The 17465-nt window shown below is 40.9% G+C and overlaps 1 protein-coding gene and 1 long non-coding RNA gene across 3 annotated transcripts in view; one reads left to right on the forward strand and one right to left on the reverse strand.

Moving 5' to 3' along the window:
• The window catches only part of KIAA0825 (KIAA0825 ortholog), a 234727-nt gene extending 230353 nt beyond the window's left edge, over positions 1–4374 (forward strand). For both annotated transcript variants that reach the window (XM_065860472.2, XM_071802499.1), the window contains one exon: positions 3479–4374. In XM_065860472.2, the coding sequence (XP_065716544.1) occupies positions 3479–3602 (124 nt within the window). In that variant the 3' untranslated portion in view covers positions 3603–4374. The remainder of the gene's footprint in view (positions 1–3478) is intronic.
• A 6243-nt stretch (positions 4375–10617) lies between these two features.
• Positions 10618–17427, reverse strand: LOC139826453 (uncharacterized). Its single transcript, XR_011736528.1, has 3 exons — positions 17294–17427; positions 15655–15741; positions 10618–15216 (listed from the first exon to the last, which is right to left on the reverse strand). It is a non-coding gene; the product is annotated as an uncharacterized lncRNA (long non-coding RNA).
• Between the last annotated feature and the right edge of the window lie 38 nt (positions 17428–17465).

A 17465-nucleotide genomic window follows, 5' to 3' on the forward strand; every position in this document is an offset into this window, starting at 1 on the left:
TCAACAAATAAAATACCACTAGAAAACTCTGTAAACTGTTCTACTTTTTAGACACTGTTTTGTGTAAGCTTAAGGAAAGGGCATGGTTAGTCTCTCAAATAATATTAATAAGGAAATTTTTCACAGTTCAAAATACATCTGAGTTGAAAAGCCTTCTTACATTTTATTTCAATGTTCATGTTTGTTCTTGCTTTTAATTTTTTACATATTTTTTTACCCTATAATCTCCACACACCGTTTTAAATAATGACCCGTAATAAGCAAACTTGGTAACTAATTAAAGAGTATCTACTAAACTTAATGAAATTTCCTAAAATGTGGCAATCTGCTACAGGTAAAGTTGTTGTCACTTTTGGTAGTCCTACGTACATACTACTGTGTGTGTTTTACTTCTGATTTAATATATTACTTTGGTATCAACAGCATGTACTTCCTTTCGATCTCTTAACAAGCACCTAAATGTAACATATAGTCCCTATTATGTTTTTTCAGAGGTGTCATCATGGGAATATTTCCACAATTTATGACATAAATGCAATATCGCAATGGAAAATCAAAGCAGCAAGTGTATCACCACGACACGAAAATATATTTATCTCTGCACAGCCCTCTATACCCATTTATATAAATGGTATATTGATATTAATTATAGGGATAGCACATGGATCCATTGCTCCATTTCTTTCCTTTCTTTAGCCACATTCAACACGGAAAGGAACGGCATTCAGAGACAAGTTTTTAAGCAATTTACACACAATATGCCTTCTGCAGTATTCGAGATTTCAGCGAATTTTGAAAACAGATTTCAAATGTTTAATCCTGTAAGTGCACAAGTAGTATTGGCCGTAAAACCTGCAATGCTGCCCTGAAGATTACAAAAGTGATGACCTTTTATTCTAAACGTACGCTTTCTTTTAAATATGAGGAATATACTGGAAGTCGGCCTTTCTGGGCACTCAGACTCATCATATTGTATGAACTCTAAGCAAAAATGTAGATGGTGATGCGATGGACTGGTTCAAGTAATTCCAGTGCCCTTTCAAAATGCTGATTTTATTAATTCTTCTGAGACATAGCCAGGCTAAAATACAATAGATTTGGAAAATTTCTTTAAGAGCTACGTTACTAATAACTTGAAATAAGAGAGGTGAGCAGGTTGGCTGTTCCACTGGCGAACCTTGCGTTTTGAAAGTAATTAATGATGTTAATTTCATTCACATCCACATTACTTGAACTGGCTAGTTGGATTTGTACCAATTACTATTGCCAAAACAATCGTCGCACATTTTAGATATGCTAGTAAAAACATGTGCCACTTTGGACAAATTTTTGAATAGTAATGTTGACTCTCCTTCCACTTGAACACAACCAAGTGGCTTCTCATCCTGTTGAGAACAGCAAAGATACGTTCTGGCCTTCTTGCTTTCTGTCTTTTAAAAGGCAATATTGTCCCCAGATCTTCAAACACGAGAGTGGAAAATCAGCTGCGGGACCAGGTGTTTGTCAAGCTCATTTCATAGTTCTTTAATTCACGGATACTGCTAAGCAAACGCATAGAAGGCATTTTAATCCTCATTGGACCTGCTTAAATGCTTTTAAAATAGCCTGCTTTTTGATAAAATGATAATGTAATGTATTAGTAATAACTTGTTATAAAGTGAACAGTAAAGAATGTCCAAACTGGGTGACATTGACGATTTTTACCAACACTAGCATTTAAAGATTCAATGAAATGTGCTGACAAGTATGAAGTCACTATCTTTAAAAGGAATCTGCTGATTTATTGCTAAGCTTCCATTAGCCAAGACTGCCAGATTTCCGTGTTATACCTCCAGCAATAACTGTTTTGAATGTATTGCGTTTAGCATTTCCAGTTGTCGTCCTTCTCAGCAAACAGCTCCTCTACTTAAAAATAGGAAACAAATCAAATTAATTAAAAATGAATCAATTTGACTGGTAAAGTGGTGTTTTGGAATGGCTCTGAGGACCATAAATTCAAATTAAGGCTTGCACAACTTCTTCCTGTGTTTGAAAAGGTACATTAGCAAAAGGAAGAAGGGAAACCAGTCGCCCCGTTTAACAGCGTTCACCGGGGATGAGAATGAAGCAGACAGACACAGTAGCAATTAATTGCACCTAATGTTAATATTCAGATTAGGTTAAGTATGACAGTAGTATGGAGAGATAGGAAGTTAATTATTGCAAAACTTTGATCACAGACATGCAGTATTTATAATTTTATTCATAGTACGCTTTGCTTATTCTGATGCTCCCTCACTCCAGGCAGTAACGTGGGTTGTCAGATTCAGGTTTTAAGGTAAAGGCATGATGTATATATGCTAATTTATACATGTTCATTGAATATATTTTTCCTAACTGTGTTTTAGCAACCAGATTGTACTACAGAGCACTTGTTCTTCTTCTGGCTTTTGTAAGCTTATAAATACACTTACAAGAAGTGCACACCGTGCTTTATTGCCAGTAATGACGGTCCTCTTTTTTTAGCAAATAAATATGATGAAAGCAATACACGCTTCCCACCATTCTGCATTATATTTGATTTATTCACCAATCTAAACTGGTACACGTTTTCTGGTTTTCGCAGTCTGAATGAGAACCTAATAAGTGTGGGGACAGGATTAAAGTATTGCTCCTGACATCGGTTTCCTAAAAGCAGCCTTTGTTCGGCTGCTTCTCTACACGTCTCCTACTTTACAGGATCATCCTATGGCTCATTTATAATCTACTGGATTTAACACTTGAAAATATGATTTCTGTGTTCAGCATTCACGCTTTACCTTTTGTCTTCAGCTGGTCTGAACTGGGAGCCTACGCTGTATTATCTACTTAGAACAGAAAGAGATTAATATTAGAGGGATATCAAACTCTTAAATATCCACGAATTTGTAAAGGAGATAGAGCCACATTACTGAGCATTATCTAGGCATAATTAGAGCGATACAAAGTTTAGCTGACTGTGTATCAGCACTATTTCTGCATTTATTATCCTGATTTTCTGCAAGGGAATACTGTGTGACTCTTAAGGTTTTATATTTAATTATCTAAAGAAAAAAAAAAAAAGCAAAATCATCTTCATATTTTTCACTTTTTCCATTTTAATGGTATTAGGACTTTATCCTAAACTAGAATTGAGTGTTCACGTGGAGAACGGGAAGAATCTGATGGGTTTTGGTGTGATGGGTGTACCTGATGGTTAAAGAAACAAAGCCGGTCAGTTTTGTGGTATGTTGTAATACATTATTGTCCCTGCGAGAGAACAATGACCATTCACATTAAATATTTGGGTAGATGTCGAGTGGTGTTTGAGTTTTCACTGCGGACTCACAGTGGTGAGAACACGTGCTCGACTTCCAAAATGCACGTTGGCTTTTCCAGTTTTTGTCCGATACTCTCTTGCTTGTTCTAAAGCCTGGTTTAAAACACACAAAAAAATTAATAAAAACTATTTTTCTTTCAGGTGGGAGATGCAAGAAGGTGCAGATATTGAAGATGAGGAGAAAGTTATGGTGGAACACTTGAAAAATGTTTACTTGACACAAAGCGCACCTACTTCAGGGGATAAAGAGGAACAATTACCCTGACAGGTTTCGGGTAGCACCTTTTTCTGAATTCAACATGATTAACTTAATGGCTTAGTTATAACTGACAGGACTAGAAAGCTCAGGAATATATATCTTGAGTAGGAGTTTTAAACTAAATAATGTTCCTCTGTTACTGTCTAGTCAGCCCAACCAGGCAGTGATTGTTCACAATGCATAAGGCGAGCAAAAATACATGGAAATGTCACAGAACAAGGCAGGTGTGTCTCGATACAGCGGAGGCGTAAACCTGAATGACAAACCCAGAACTCCTTTGAAAACATAAAACTCACTCTGAAAATAATGCAGGTTTGGATGCGCACTAAGCAAACACCCATGATATGGCTCTACCTACCGTTTAGACCACAGTTGGTGTGGCTCGAGGACCTTTTCTCTCCCTTCGCACTTGTGTTCTCGTTGGTCCTGCCGTTAAATCAGGCAAAATTTAGGGAAAAAGTGCAGGTTTTGGCCACGGGTCTGCAGCGCTGCAAGTTGTTCCGGGATGAGCACCCGTGGCCATTAATCCCACACAACGCTGCACCAGCTTCATCGCCCTTGCAAATCCTGACTTGGCATCTGGTGTGCGTTATGGCTTAAAAGACACATTATAGAGAAACTTATTAGCAGCACTGAAAGTTTTGAGATGCCTCTTTTTATGCATCTTTTGATTTAGAAGAATTATCCGCAGGCAGCGCTCAAAGGACCATCTTAATAGCAAACTGAGAAAATGATACAGAACGCGATATTTATTTCTGATAAACGTGATACAATTTGATCTTCAGCGTAAGCCCTGTCTGATATTCAGATTTTCCAAATATTAAATGTTCTTCTTTTCAGAACATTCAGTAAATGTTCTTCTTCCCCAAAGACTGAAAACAGCCGAGTTAGGTGGCTGTTGTGACAGTAATTTTCATACACAAGGTGCGGTTAATATTTCCGTAGCTCTGCAGAAATTATCCGTCACTTTTCTGCTTGTTTCTTGCACTGGAGGTCCAAGGGAACGGTTGATGAAGGGCCCTGGCCGGGTCTTGCTCAGGCTGCAATCTGAGCTGCAGCTGCTCCTGTTCGCATCCCATCTCATAGATGATACTATGGACATCACTCAGGCCACTCAAATAGGAGTTTTTTTCCTAAAAACTTCACCAGCAGCATGGGTAACCATATCACTAATGCTGCTGTAGGGCCTAATATGAAATGCAGTTTTTCCTCCTCTTAATTGCTCCTGTTATTTTTTTTATCATGTATATATAATAGCAGACCATTTAAAATGAGAATGGGGACTGGTCCATCTTGCACCTCCAAAGCAACAAAAGGGCTCTGAGGCACCGGTACTTCAAAAATGCTAAAAATATTATTTAAAGAATAAACCAGACTTTTCCCTCTGCTGCTGATGTGGCCATTTCACATCATAAAGAAGCGATGAAGTGTAAAAAATTTTGTCTTTGCTTTCTGTTTCACCTTTGAAGATTAGTTGTGGTCTTCAGACCGAACACATGGCTGCAGGGATTGCCTATGACGGCAGGTACGGTATTGTCAAATATGAGGCACACATGCTCCAAGCCACACTAATAATGTGTTAGTGAACGTGGAAGCTGGAGTTTAGAATATTCTTTCCAATTTTATCAAAATCTATTGTACATACAGCAAATCCCGCTTCTGGGAAACACTTGTTCTGAATAGGATGAGCTTTGCGAGTGACAGAAGCAAACCCAGAGTAACATCCCTCGCTCTGAAATGGGGAGTTATTCCAAACTGGTTGTTATCCTTTAAATTCACAACATACCTGGTTCGTTCTGGAATAAGCTGTAAACAGTCATATCAAAAATAATATATATATTTAAAATAAATTCTTTATGCCTCTTCCTCCCTTCTCACCCTGCCAGATTAATTCAGCAGTGATCCACTGGGTAGCACTAGGAAAAAGTTCTTTCTTAGCAGGAGTATATTTATAATCTTCACCAACATGGACCTGACAAGACAGAATAACCAGCCTGAATTTTTGTGCAAAGCTGAACCTTTGCACAATATTTGATTTGGATGTTTTTCTTGTCCAAACCTCTTTCTATATGTAAATCTTTTAGAGTATCTGAATGTGTGTTTGGGACTGAACTTGTTCCTCGGCGCTTACTGAGAAACAGCAGAGTTTGGTTTGTTGGAAATGTGGTGATTCTATTAACTGACCTTCGGGGTACAAAAACCCATCGTCTTGGCAACATCACTTACACTGAATAGGTACTTTTGCAATATTCGCATTTTTTTCACTGAAATTACAGTAATAATAAGAGTTATATAAGATTGCTAAATGACATACCATTAATTAATCAAGACTGCTTGCTTTAAACTTAAACCCTTAATTGAAGAAAAATGAAAGACATTTGAAAGAACTGATCATTTTTACATTGTGAGGTGTGTAAAATTAGGACTAAAATTAGTACAACAGATTGCTACTTTCTTTGGCTTTTCTTAATAAAACAGTAGTTCTATATTCTTAAGTTCTCCTGATTCTAAAATGGACTTAGGATTAATTTCATTTTGCAGAGTGACGGGTTCATAAAGCTGCAATGTTTTGCTTTTGTATTTTATGTCCTGGCTCTCTGTTGATCCAAGAGTGCCTCATATTTACGTTTATCCTCAGTAAATGAAGGCAACAGGAGCCCAATTTGATCCCCCAAGTGTGGGACCTGAGCTGCACAACCACTGCAATCCGAGCACGTTAACTGTTCCTGGAAAGGTCGTCAGAAATAAGAATTAAAGCCTGTTGTGCACAACAGACCTTTCTGAATGGGAAAAATCTGTCCTCATGGCTCAGCTGAGTCAGTTTAAAGGGAAAGTATTATATTTATAATAATGAATTGGGTCATATAGCACAAACCAGGTGACTGTGTGATATCATTAATGCTTAGACCTACTCCTTTAACATTTTATTATGTTTAGCTCTTTTTATGAAACGGGCTTAAATGGGAGACTTCATGGCATGGAATATCTCTATTTACATTTGTTTATTATCCAGTTCAGAGTCCTCCAAATCTTAACATCTTGCTCCTTTTGAAAGGCAGCTAATAAAATTAAAATCTGGGCAAAAGCTGAGACAGCATTAACGTCAATGAAGCTGGAGGAGGACAGGAGAGAGAGAGAATTTGGGGAAAAGACCGGCACTAAGACATAGCCCTGCCTTTTAGCGACTGCTGTCCTGACGAACGGTGCCCCGTAGACCGCGCTTTACTTTAGGAAAGGGTTTTTGGAGAGGCCCCAGGCAACAAAGCTGTTTGTTCTGGAAATCCGCGCCGCGGCAGACGATGTTCCCCAATTAATCTCTGCATCCTCACAGCGGCGCCAGGCAGGCGCGAGGCTGCTCCTTCCAATTAGCGTCCTCTGACAGAAATACCCCATTTCCCTCTCAGCCGGGAGGTCCCCGCAGAACACCGCTGAATCTTACCTACAGTAAGGTACCAATTATATGCTGATATAAAACTACTTTATTGGAACTCCGTAAAAATACGTGCGATTTTTCCCTTTTTAGTGACAGACACTATTCAAAGACTACTCAAAAGACTGAGGAATTAGACACGTTGCCCAATTAGGCGTGAAATGGGAGAGTAACCTGATGGCCTACGTGAGCATATAGATCTTGTGGAGGTCTCGGCTGGTGCAAAACTGTGTTGTAAATAGTGGTGTGGGCAGAAGCAGAAGCTCTAAACCTATTTTAAGCGTAATGCCGAAGAAACAGGCAAGGGCAAACTTGCTTTTTCCTTTATTTTTGGGCTCCCAGGCAGTACAAGAAAAGCATGCAAGGCCTTGAGCGCGTTGGGTATCACTGATGGCCTTGTAATACCCATCAGAAAGATGACGGAGGAACCAGATTATTCCTCTCTACAACAGCATTTGAGAATAGATTGCTAGTTATTATTGCAGCAAGTGAAACAATTATACGGAGCTGGCGAAAAAAACATTCTAAAAGGCAAGGCATCATGCAAACAAGCAAAAATAAATCCAAACCCTTTTTTCTCTTTTTCTGAAAAATTGATTCTATAACAAGTGTCGCAGGAAGAAATGGCAATTTCCAAGTACTAATGGCATAAAGTGATGATACGAATTAAGATTTTAGGTCTACATTTAGTAGACAACTATCCCTAAGCTGACAACTCAAGTCATGGCCAGTGCAAAGTTGATGACTACCAGATCAAGTCGTGAGAACTCCAGCTGCCAGTAGGTTGCAGCCATCTCTGAGGAGATACTTTATGTTTCATACTGAAGAAAGCAAAGTAAAACAGCTCATTATCCAGTTTCTGCAGTAAATCGGCCAAGGCGTCACCAGACAACTCAATGTCTACAACAGCCCTGAGTTACATCTCTTCTCTCTCTGTGGATGAGGAAAAGAACCACGTAGTGGTGATCACGTTGTAAAACAAGGACTCATGCATTAGGGAACAATCAATGGTTAGCAATACACCCAGATGTGTTCCTTAAAATAAGTGTTAATGATATGGTTAAATATATATTTTGTCCCTAGATGGATTCAGCAATATCTTTACACAAGTAACTTGGGTAAATTTGTAATTACCTAACGTGCAAGTACTTCATTTTTTGTCCCATAATCTGTGTTTTCCATGTAAAAAGTCTACTAACTCTTGGATATTTAGATGAAGAAATAGTATCACATAGATCTTCATGTGTCATCTTGACTCTGTTTTGTTTTCCACCTCAATATTGTCTTTCAGGAATCCTTTAAAAACCTACTGGTTAATTTTTATTATAATTTAGAATGTGGGCACTGCTGGCACTCAGTTATACATGGATAGGTAATTCATTTCCCAGCCTAACTCATAAAGACTTAAAGTGTTATAGGTCCTGTGTGGTTAATATTTTCAGATTTAAGGTTGTCGGAACACTTCTGCTCCTAATATCCCACATTCATTTTGTAATTATCTATGTTTTTGCATTCTTCTAAGCTACCTGTGTTACACGTGATACTGGGAGCTATTCGTATGCATTGCTGTCTGTGAGTTATTTATGCTTTTTACTAAAACTAATGTATTTTGCCCCAGGTTTTATTTCCTTTAAGTTCTCTGAACTTTTAATTTACACTTGGAAATTCATAGCACATCTGTTTTCACAACCTACAAACACCTACCTACATATCAATAAAACCTATGCATTCTTAAACCTGATACACGTTCTTAGAGAACCAAGAACCTAATAAATGTAAAATTCAGACCAACCACCTGCAAGGCTATAATTCAAGAAATGCAGTAGTCATTTCCACTTGGATTTCACCTCTCTGATATTCCAGAAAAAGCACCTTTAAGGAGTTGTTGCGTATGTCACAGAACCCCAGAGTGTCAGGGGTTGAAGGGCCCTGGAAAGCTCATCCAGTGCAATCCCCCCATGGAGCAGGAACACCCAGCTGAGGTTCCACAGGAAGGGGTCCAGGCGGGTTTGAATGTCTGCAGAGAAGGAGACTCCACAGCCTCCCTGGGCAGCCTGGGCCAGGCTCTGACACCCTCACCCCCAACAAGTTGCTTCTCCTCTTCAAGTGGAACCTCCTGTGTTCCAGTTTGCACCCATTGTCACTGATGTCACCCAGAAGAGCCTGGCTCCATCCTCCTGACACTGCCCCTTTCCATATTGATCCCCATGAATGAGTCCCCCCTCAGTCTCCTCTTCTCCAGCTCCAGAGCCCCAGCTCCCTCAGCCTTTCCTCACACGGGAGATGCTCCACTCCCTTCAGCATCTTGGTGGCTGCGCTGGACTCTCTCCAGCAGTTCTCTGTCCTTCTGGAGCTGAGGGGCCACAACTGGACACAATATTCCAGGTGTGGTCTCCCCAGGGCAGAGCAGAGGGGCAGGAGAACCTCTCTGACCTACTGACCACCCCCTTCTAACCCACCCCAGGTACCATTGGCCTTCCTGGCCACAAGAGCCCAGTGCTGGCTCATGGTCACCCTGCTGTCCCCAGGACCCCCAGGTCCCTTTCCCCTACACTGCTCTCCAACAGGACGTTCCCCAACCTATACTGGAACCTGGGGTTGTTCCTTCCCAGATTCCAGACTCTACACCTGCCCTTGTTCTATTTCATTGAATTGCTCCCTGGCCAACTCTCCAGCCTGTCCAGGTCTCTGATGGCAGCACAGCTTCCAGTGTCACCACTCCTCCCAGCTTGGTGTCACCAGCAAACTTGCTGACAGTCACTCTATTCCCTCATCCAAGTCATTGATGAATATATTGAATAATAGCGGCCCCAGCACTGACCCCTGAGGCCCTGCACTGGATCCAGGCCTCAACTGGACTCTGCCCCATTGACCACGACTCTCTGGCTTCTTCCCTTCAGCCAGTTCACACTCCACTTCACTACCCGGTCAATGTTCTGGACTCTTCATTGGTATCTTCTTGTTCTAAATAATAAATATGTCTTAAGCGGGTTTTATTATGTGGATTAAGGTCACGCTTTCCCTCTGGAGGATGGAACGAACATTGGGGAGTTAAGGGATTGAACTGGCAGGTGGTTTTTGTTCTGGCGTGTGGACTAGCAAACAGATTACTTCCTACAGCAAACCAGATGTGGCTTTGGGAATGGAATAATGTTGGCAGGAATCCTGCCTGCACATATGTGTGAACCTGAGGAGACTGACAGCTGAGCATGTGCTGCGAGGAGTTTCTTCAGAGGCAAATGGATTGGGTCTCCTCAAACAGCGGCAGTTTCCATTCCAGCCAAGGACCCCAAATTCCACACACGTTCATAAAGGATGAGCGGGCGGACCGGTGGAGGTTGTTGCGTTAACGCAGTGCAAATGTGTGATGTTAATCATCTGGCCTCCTCTGCAGACAATTAACCTTCAGTATTTCTGACAATTACCCATGAACTGACGTTGCTGAACCAGACCCAAGCTCCCCCAGACGTGGCTATCAGAGCACAGACACCTCCAAGCTAACGAGTCAGAGAACGCAGTTTAATTTTCCATCTTTTAAAGCTCCTGCTGCAGTTCTTGCATTTGTGAACCAAAACTGACCAGTTCTGCAGACTTTTCGTTTTCCTTCCCTCCCCTCCTCACCCAATTTTGGCTCAGTTTGTTGGCTTTCTCCAGTTTTATGACTGTTCCTGCTGCTTCCACATGAGGCCACGACCACGCCGTATGCAGCAATGTACAAAATACATAGAAAGTGATTAACTGTCCCAAAGGGTATCCAGTATATGCAGAGCAGTAGTTCTCCAGACCCAGCAGTCACTTTTTTGGTTAAAGATTTTGCATTTTAAGACCACATTCTTTGACATTTGGGCAGAAAATGCCAAGCTGAAAAGCCTCAGGGTGAGACATACGAAGATGTTTCGTAGGAGCTTCTTTTGTTTTAAGGAGAGGACAGGAAGGACAAGAGATTGTTTGTTTATTATTATGCTTATATTGTTATGTTAATTTATTGCTTTTGTTGCTGTTTTGGTTTCTTTCCATCTGGAATGATGATTGGCCAATAAGTGACAATCAGCACAAGTAGTCTGGGCATTGATAAAGTCACAAAAAGGGCCAGTAGCAAAGTACTATAGGCACTAGTACTATGGCTATAGGCACTATAGAAAACAATTAAATCTAAATCTCTCTACTAAAATGATCTATCATTATTTCTCAGTTCAGCTTTGTCCGGTCTCTCACCGATAAAACACTCCTTCCATGGTTAGAAGTGGGAAGAATCTTATGTGCTGTGCCTTTTCAGGGATCTCACTCTTCCAAATCGAGCTCCAAAAGGTGCACTTAAGCTACATAACGGAAAAGGTACATGTGTTGGGTTTTGCATTTTATGTGTGCACAAATTGTTTAGATGACAGTTGTACAATTTTTTAAAAAAGTTATATAATACCCTGGAGCAGTCATCTGCTCCTACATGCATAATTTATTCAAAAATCATTTGTGGAGTTGAGGGATTGATAGTTTGGCACAGAAAAATTATAGGTACGCTAAGTACATTCTTGCGAAAATAAATCATGCAATCATATATTGAGAGCCAATATTTCAAAATCCAAAGTACAATTAAATTGTTTGCACATGTAACAGCAGTGAAATAACTTTGCAAGGTTTACATCGTAAACCCATATATCTGCAGAGTAAATAGTAGAACACAGACCATAAAGTTCTGTCAATAGCATTGCTTTCAATCTTTGTTACATTGCACCAAAACTTTTCATACCAGTCTGGTATTTCTTTGAACTATATACAGGACCAAAGAATTAGGAGTGGTAACCTGAAATATAGATCACGTATATTTAATCTTTACCACAAATGCAAGAGCAGTAAGTGAAAAACAAAGACATAACAGACTGTAAAAACTCTCAAGAACATATAGCGAAGCATAAGAGTGAATGTCACGACAGATTTATGTATGTTCCAGTTTCAGCAAAAACTGCTAAAGACAAATTTGAGAATATTTGTGTATCATACTTTTGGCACAATAGCAGGAACCAAAATAAATTATCCAGGAATAAGACACAGAAACAGATTCAGGGTGTAAACAACAAGCAGAATAAGAATTTTGAATTAAAGAAAATTTTCGGGCCAAAAGAAAGGTTTTTCAGTCTTGCAGAGCACTCCAGAACAAAGCTGTTTTTTCAGGAGTTTTCAGTATTTCACTTTTTAAAAAAGTTTCTAATTTAATTATTGTGAGAAGTGTTTCACAAAAGGTAACACATCATCTTTGTCGGGAAAGCTAATGTATTTTTACTTTTCATGAAGCATATTCTCGGTATTTATGCACTACACACGGTACTCAAAAAGCCTAATCCATCAACACCAAGCCAGAAGAATGAATGAAAACAAACCACAAAAGGAGTTCTTAAGAGTTGTGTTGTTTTCACACTATATTTTCTTTTGGACTTAGCATCATAAAGAATCTTTGTGACCCAGAAGACACACGATAACTTTTCCCACCTAAAGGTTGCTATTCTTAAATGCAACTGCTAGATGAAAGGCTATGTGTATTTTTTTTAACCTCTGGAAATAGTAGTTGTCATGACCAAAAAAACCAAAAAAGTGTCATTTTTAAGATTAAAAAAATTTGTATGTTTTCCAGACCTGTGTATGACAAGAGCTGGGTTGAAGTTGTTCAGTTGCGAGGCCTCTGTTGTGCAAACACGTTGCTCGGCATTAAGTAATATCTTGTGATAAAGGAGGTGAAATGAGACGGTCAGTAGGACACAGCGAAAGTACAATGCACTTTTCATAGGATTCTTCTCTACTGATAGTCTTTGCATGTTTCTCACAGCAAAGGATCCCTAAACCAGACTGAACGCTTCAATTCCAGGATTCAGCGCAAAGCTGAAGTGGAATAAACAGACTGCTTCACATTTACTGCAAACGTAAATCCAACCCACGTAAAATAACAGCGATCGGCCCCAGCATGGCCGGGTGCCCCTGTTTGAACTGTGTGTGTGAGGTTTCACCTGCTCTCACCCAGCAGAAATCTGTCTGAGAACTGAAGATGTTAACACTTTGCATTGTCAAGCGCTGAAAGCAGAAATGTAGGTAATTCTGAAGAAAGGGCTGCGGTGTTGCACCGGCACTGAACCACAGGAGCACTTAACAACTGCTTATGAAAGTTGCACTGCAGGATAGCTATTAAAATCAAGACATCCTACTTGCTACAATCATCTATCAGCTGCTTCTAAAATCCTGCCCACCTTCTGTGTGTCATCTGGAGGAGATGAAGTTTTAATTGTGAGCGGGCGGTATAAAGAAAATAGGAAATAAAAAAAAAAAAGACAAGGCGCCTTCTGTCATTCCGAATTTCTTGTCCTATCTTGTTTTATGTCTCAGGGTCTTTCTGCCAGTTGAAGTTTCACAGGCAGCTTTTAAATAGACAAAAAATGTAAATAAAATCAATAGAAACAAATGGAGTCCAGGACAACAAAAAGCCCACCATGAAGAATGTGTTACAGAGAAGGGGGATTAAAAAACTACTGCATTTTGCAGCTTTTTCCCATTTGTGCTTTCACTCTTTCCTCACTTAAGTTTCAAATAATCCCTAGCTTCCTTGGTATCCATTACCAAATTCCCTTTTTGCCTGTTTATTCTGCATTCGTATTTATGGCCGTAAGAGCTTCTTCCCCGTTTGCACTAAGCTACAGTATTAAACAGAAGCTCACATTTTGGGGTTCAAAATTATTTCATTCATAATATTTTCATTCAGCTTTTCTGTTCATTTTCTTTGAGTTGATGAGACTTTTTTTTCCAGCCATTTGAAATAAGCCTTGTTAAAGCAGTGTTTGTGTTACTGTAATAAGAACTGTCTTCAGACCATGATCACTTGTCACAGTCGCGACAAATATTTGGTTCCCCTGGTGTGCTCCTCTTTAGATATGATGATGAAGTCTTAAAATAACTTCTCGCATGTTCAACACAGTTCTTTCGCATTGCTTTTTTTGCCTCTAAATTTAAAAAAAAAAAAGGCAGTATTTTCGTACTGGCAGCACTGAACATTTCATGCTCCGTCGGTGAGAGCAGTTTTTCTGGGCCCCCGCTGCAGACACTCGCAGAGCTGCTCGTCCAGGTCACACAACCAATTTATCTCACCTTCCCAGCACATCCCAGGCCCCTTCTTTCCAAGGGATCATTAATTTAGTGGCTTTTTTTGAAAGTCTTCAGTCTTTGGGTCTTGTTTCCGAATTTGATTTTTGATTTTGTCCCCACTCTGTGCTGTTTTCAGTGCAGCGTTGCCGCTGTTTCACATGACTGGCAGCTGACAATCCTTCTCTTCAAAACTCCTCTTTCTCATTAAGTTTCCTATTTGTTTCATGGGAAAGGTGAGAGAAAGTACTCCTTTAGTGATCAAGTCCAGGCAAACACATGGTAGACGTCTAGTTCATACCAGAAAAAAGAGGAACACCTTTCGGATCCGTAAACAAGTGACTATTGGCTTAACCATTGTGGCAAGACATAGAATATCAAGTCTCACAACATCTTCAAGAAATCTTAATGTCCCTACAAGAGACCTCTTTCCTCTTTGTTATACTAACTAATGATGTCATAGCAAAGGTTTTCTGTTCTTTCAGTGCCTGATTATGAACTTTATGCTGTTAAATTTCATCCCATTTCTCTCACTCTAGTCAAGAAAATCATTACTTATAATACCGTTCAACTTAGCTGCAAATTTAATGGATGCAGGTCAAGTTCTTATCTCTGTCTCATTCATGACTATATTGCACATATGTCCAAAACCTAACGACAGTCCCCAAAGAATGTTCCTGCTCATTTCTCCCCTACCTGACAACTGCCTTTCAGCTTAGGCTTCTGTGGTCTCCTCTTTAGCCACTCCAAAACCACCTTAACCAAGTAATTCTGGTCTGAATTATCAACATCTCCACTTTCACTAATATCTCCTTGGGGAATCAATTCTTTTACCTCGCTTTGGATGCAAACAGGGTTGTTGATTTGTGTAAGAGATGGTGATCATACTGGAATGACGTGACCTGCTCTGGGCAGCACCACTCTGCAACTTACCCCACTTTCTATTTGTACCTGTGCTCACAAGTGTGTCAAAATCTGTCAAACCGTACAGGACTGAGTAACCAGACAGTCTGAGGGGAGTCGATCCCGGCTGGGTGCGAGTTGGTGCAATCCACCTTATTTGGAAAGAACCTGTACAATAAAAGATGTTTTATTTCTATGTGCTTTTAACCTCTTTGTGTTCCCTACCCTTCCTTTACAGTCACAGGATTTGAAGGACAACATAACAAACGCTGAATCCAAATGCTTAAATCAATGCAGTTACCAAAAAATGGTCATTAAGCAATTTCCTTCATATCCTCCCCCAACCCAGAGTTCTTTGGTTCTGCTGCAGATAACAGTCAGACCTGATGGATCAGACCTCAGTCACAGCTCTGTCGTATGGCATTCCAAATGTCCCACCAAAAGACAAACATCTAAGCACCACTTCTTTTCTAACAGTGGAAATATGGGAAAAAATACTTCTCAGTACAAGGAGCTCAACTCAAAATGATGTCGAAAAGACAGGGCTAAAAGTTATGAAGTGAACGATTATGTAGGTCTGCGTTGAAACCATGAAAGGAACCTCACCTTGAAGAACAGGAGATAAAGCCCCAAGAGGAGAAAGACTCTGAATTTCTGCTTTGCCATTTTGGTTGCCAACTTATATATATGTGCCTGAATTTGGAACGAAAATCAGATAAAGGTGAATCTTCAACTACCTTAGGTAATTATAATACTAAAATACACACCCTTTTGTGAACAATGAGAATGCTAATTAGAGTACCTCCCTAAATGTTTTAAACATGAAGTCAAATGCATAAATCTGTAGTCAAGAAAAGGAAAAGGAAACTGTTATTCACCAATCCACTGCATCTTGTTACCATAAATATCAGATGAATCGAAACTAAGGGTGTGCTGGCTCTGTTAAACGCCCAGCACCCGAATCTGCGGAACTGAAAGAAAAACAAATATCTTGGCTCTGTGTGTAGGTTGTCTTATTGCACACCGTGTGAAGAACCCTCACTTTAGGGACAACAAAAATACCAAATATAATTTGTAAAATGTAAACAGACAAGTTCTCCATGACATCATAATATCTAATGCATTGAAGAAGAAAAATATTTTACTTATTCGTTCCTTGGGTGTTGCAGAAAGACATTGAGAGCAAAACAAACACACTTGCTGCTTTTGGTTGTAACAGGTAGACCAGCTGGGAGCAACCTGGATGAGAAATGTTTTATCTTCTCCCACACGGGTCCATGGGTTCAGTTCAGTGATGGCTGGGAGGTAAGAAGGGGTGGAACATTTCAGTAGCACGCATGGTACACTGCTTGTTTGGCTTGTCCTTGGGACAGGAACCAAGAGAGGTGGAAACCTCCACTGATCATCTGCAAACCACCAGTTTTCAGCAGTCGTGTTACCAAACCTGGAAAACTTCTCAAGGCAGCAAAAAAAGGCCACCCCTGAAACTGAAACTCAACAAGGGTCCAGGTTGGCCAGAGAGGTGGTGGATAAACCATCCCTGGAGACATCCCAGGCCAGGCTGGATGGGGCTCTGAGTAACCTGAGCTGGTAAAGATGTCCCTGCTCATGGCATGGGGGAGTGGGGGAGCTGGGGAGGGCCCTGCAACACAAACCGTTCCATGGTTCTATAATTCTACAATTCAACGCCTCTTGCTCTGCCTGAGTGAGGATGCCAGGACAGCTCATGCTGGTCGGTGGTTTAGCACAGGCCAATGCAACACTCTCTTCGTGTATTTCTGAAGGTGCTTGAAACACCCAACATGAAAAATTTTACCTCAAATTTTATATTTTCACAAACTCCTAAGCTAAGGGGGACTCATAGAATCATTTCAGTTGGAAGAGACTGTCAGGATCAAGTCCAGCCATAACCTAAATTGTTCACTGTCCTGAGAACCGCCTGTCCGTCTGTCCAACCCTCCAGGGATGGTGACTCCAGCACTGCCCTGGGCAGCCTGTTCCAATGCCCCACAGCCCTTTGGGGAAGAAATTGTTCCCCACATCCAACCTCAACCTCCCCTGGCGCAACTTGAGGCCGTTTCCTCTGCTCCTGGCGCTTGTTCCTGGGGAGCAGAGCCCGACCCCCTGGCTCCAAGCTCCTTTCAGGCAGTTCAGAGATCAGAAGGTCTCCCCTCAGCTCCTGTTCTCCAGCTGAACCCCCAGGTCCCTCAGCCGCTCCCATCACACTTGTGCTCCAGCCCCTCACCAGCTCCGTTCCCTTCTCTCCACTCGCTCCAGCACCCCAAGGCCTTTCTTGGCGTGAGGGGCCCAGAACTGAACAAAGCGCTGCCTGAAGCGCCGCGGCCGCCATCGCGCTGCCCACTCCACTTCCGGGTTCCCCGCCGCGCCCCCGGGCGCTGACGTCACCGCGCGCGGAC

The sequence above is a fragment of the Patagioenas fasciata genome, chromosome Z, assembly GCF_037038585.1.
Source record: "Patagioenas fasciata isolate bPatFas1 chromosome Z, bPatFas1.hap1, whole genome shotgun sequence".
Taxonomy (NCBI): Eukaryota; Metazoa; Chordata; class Aves; order Columbiformes; family Columbidae; genus Patagioenas; species Patagioenas fasciata.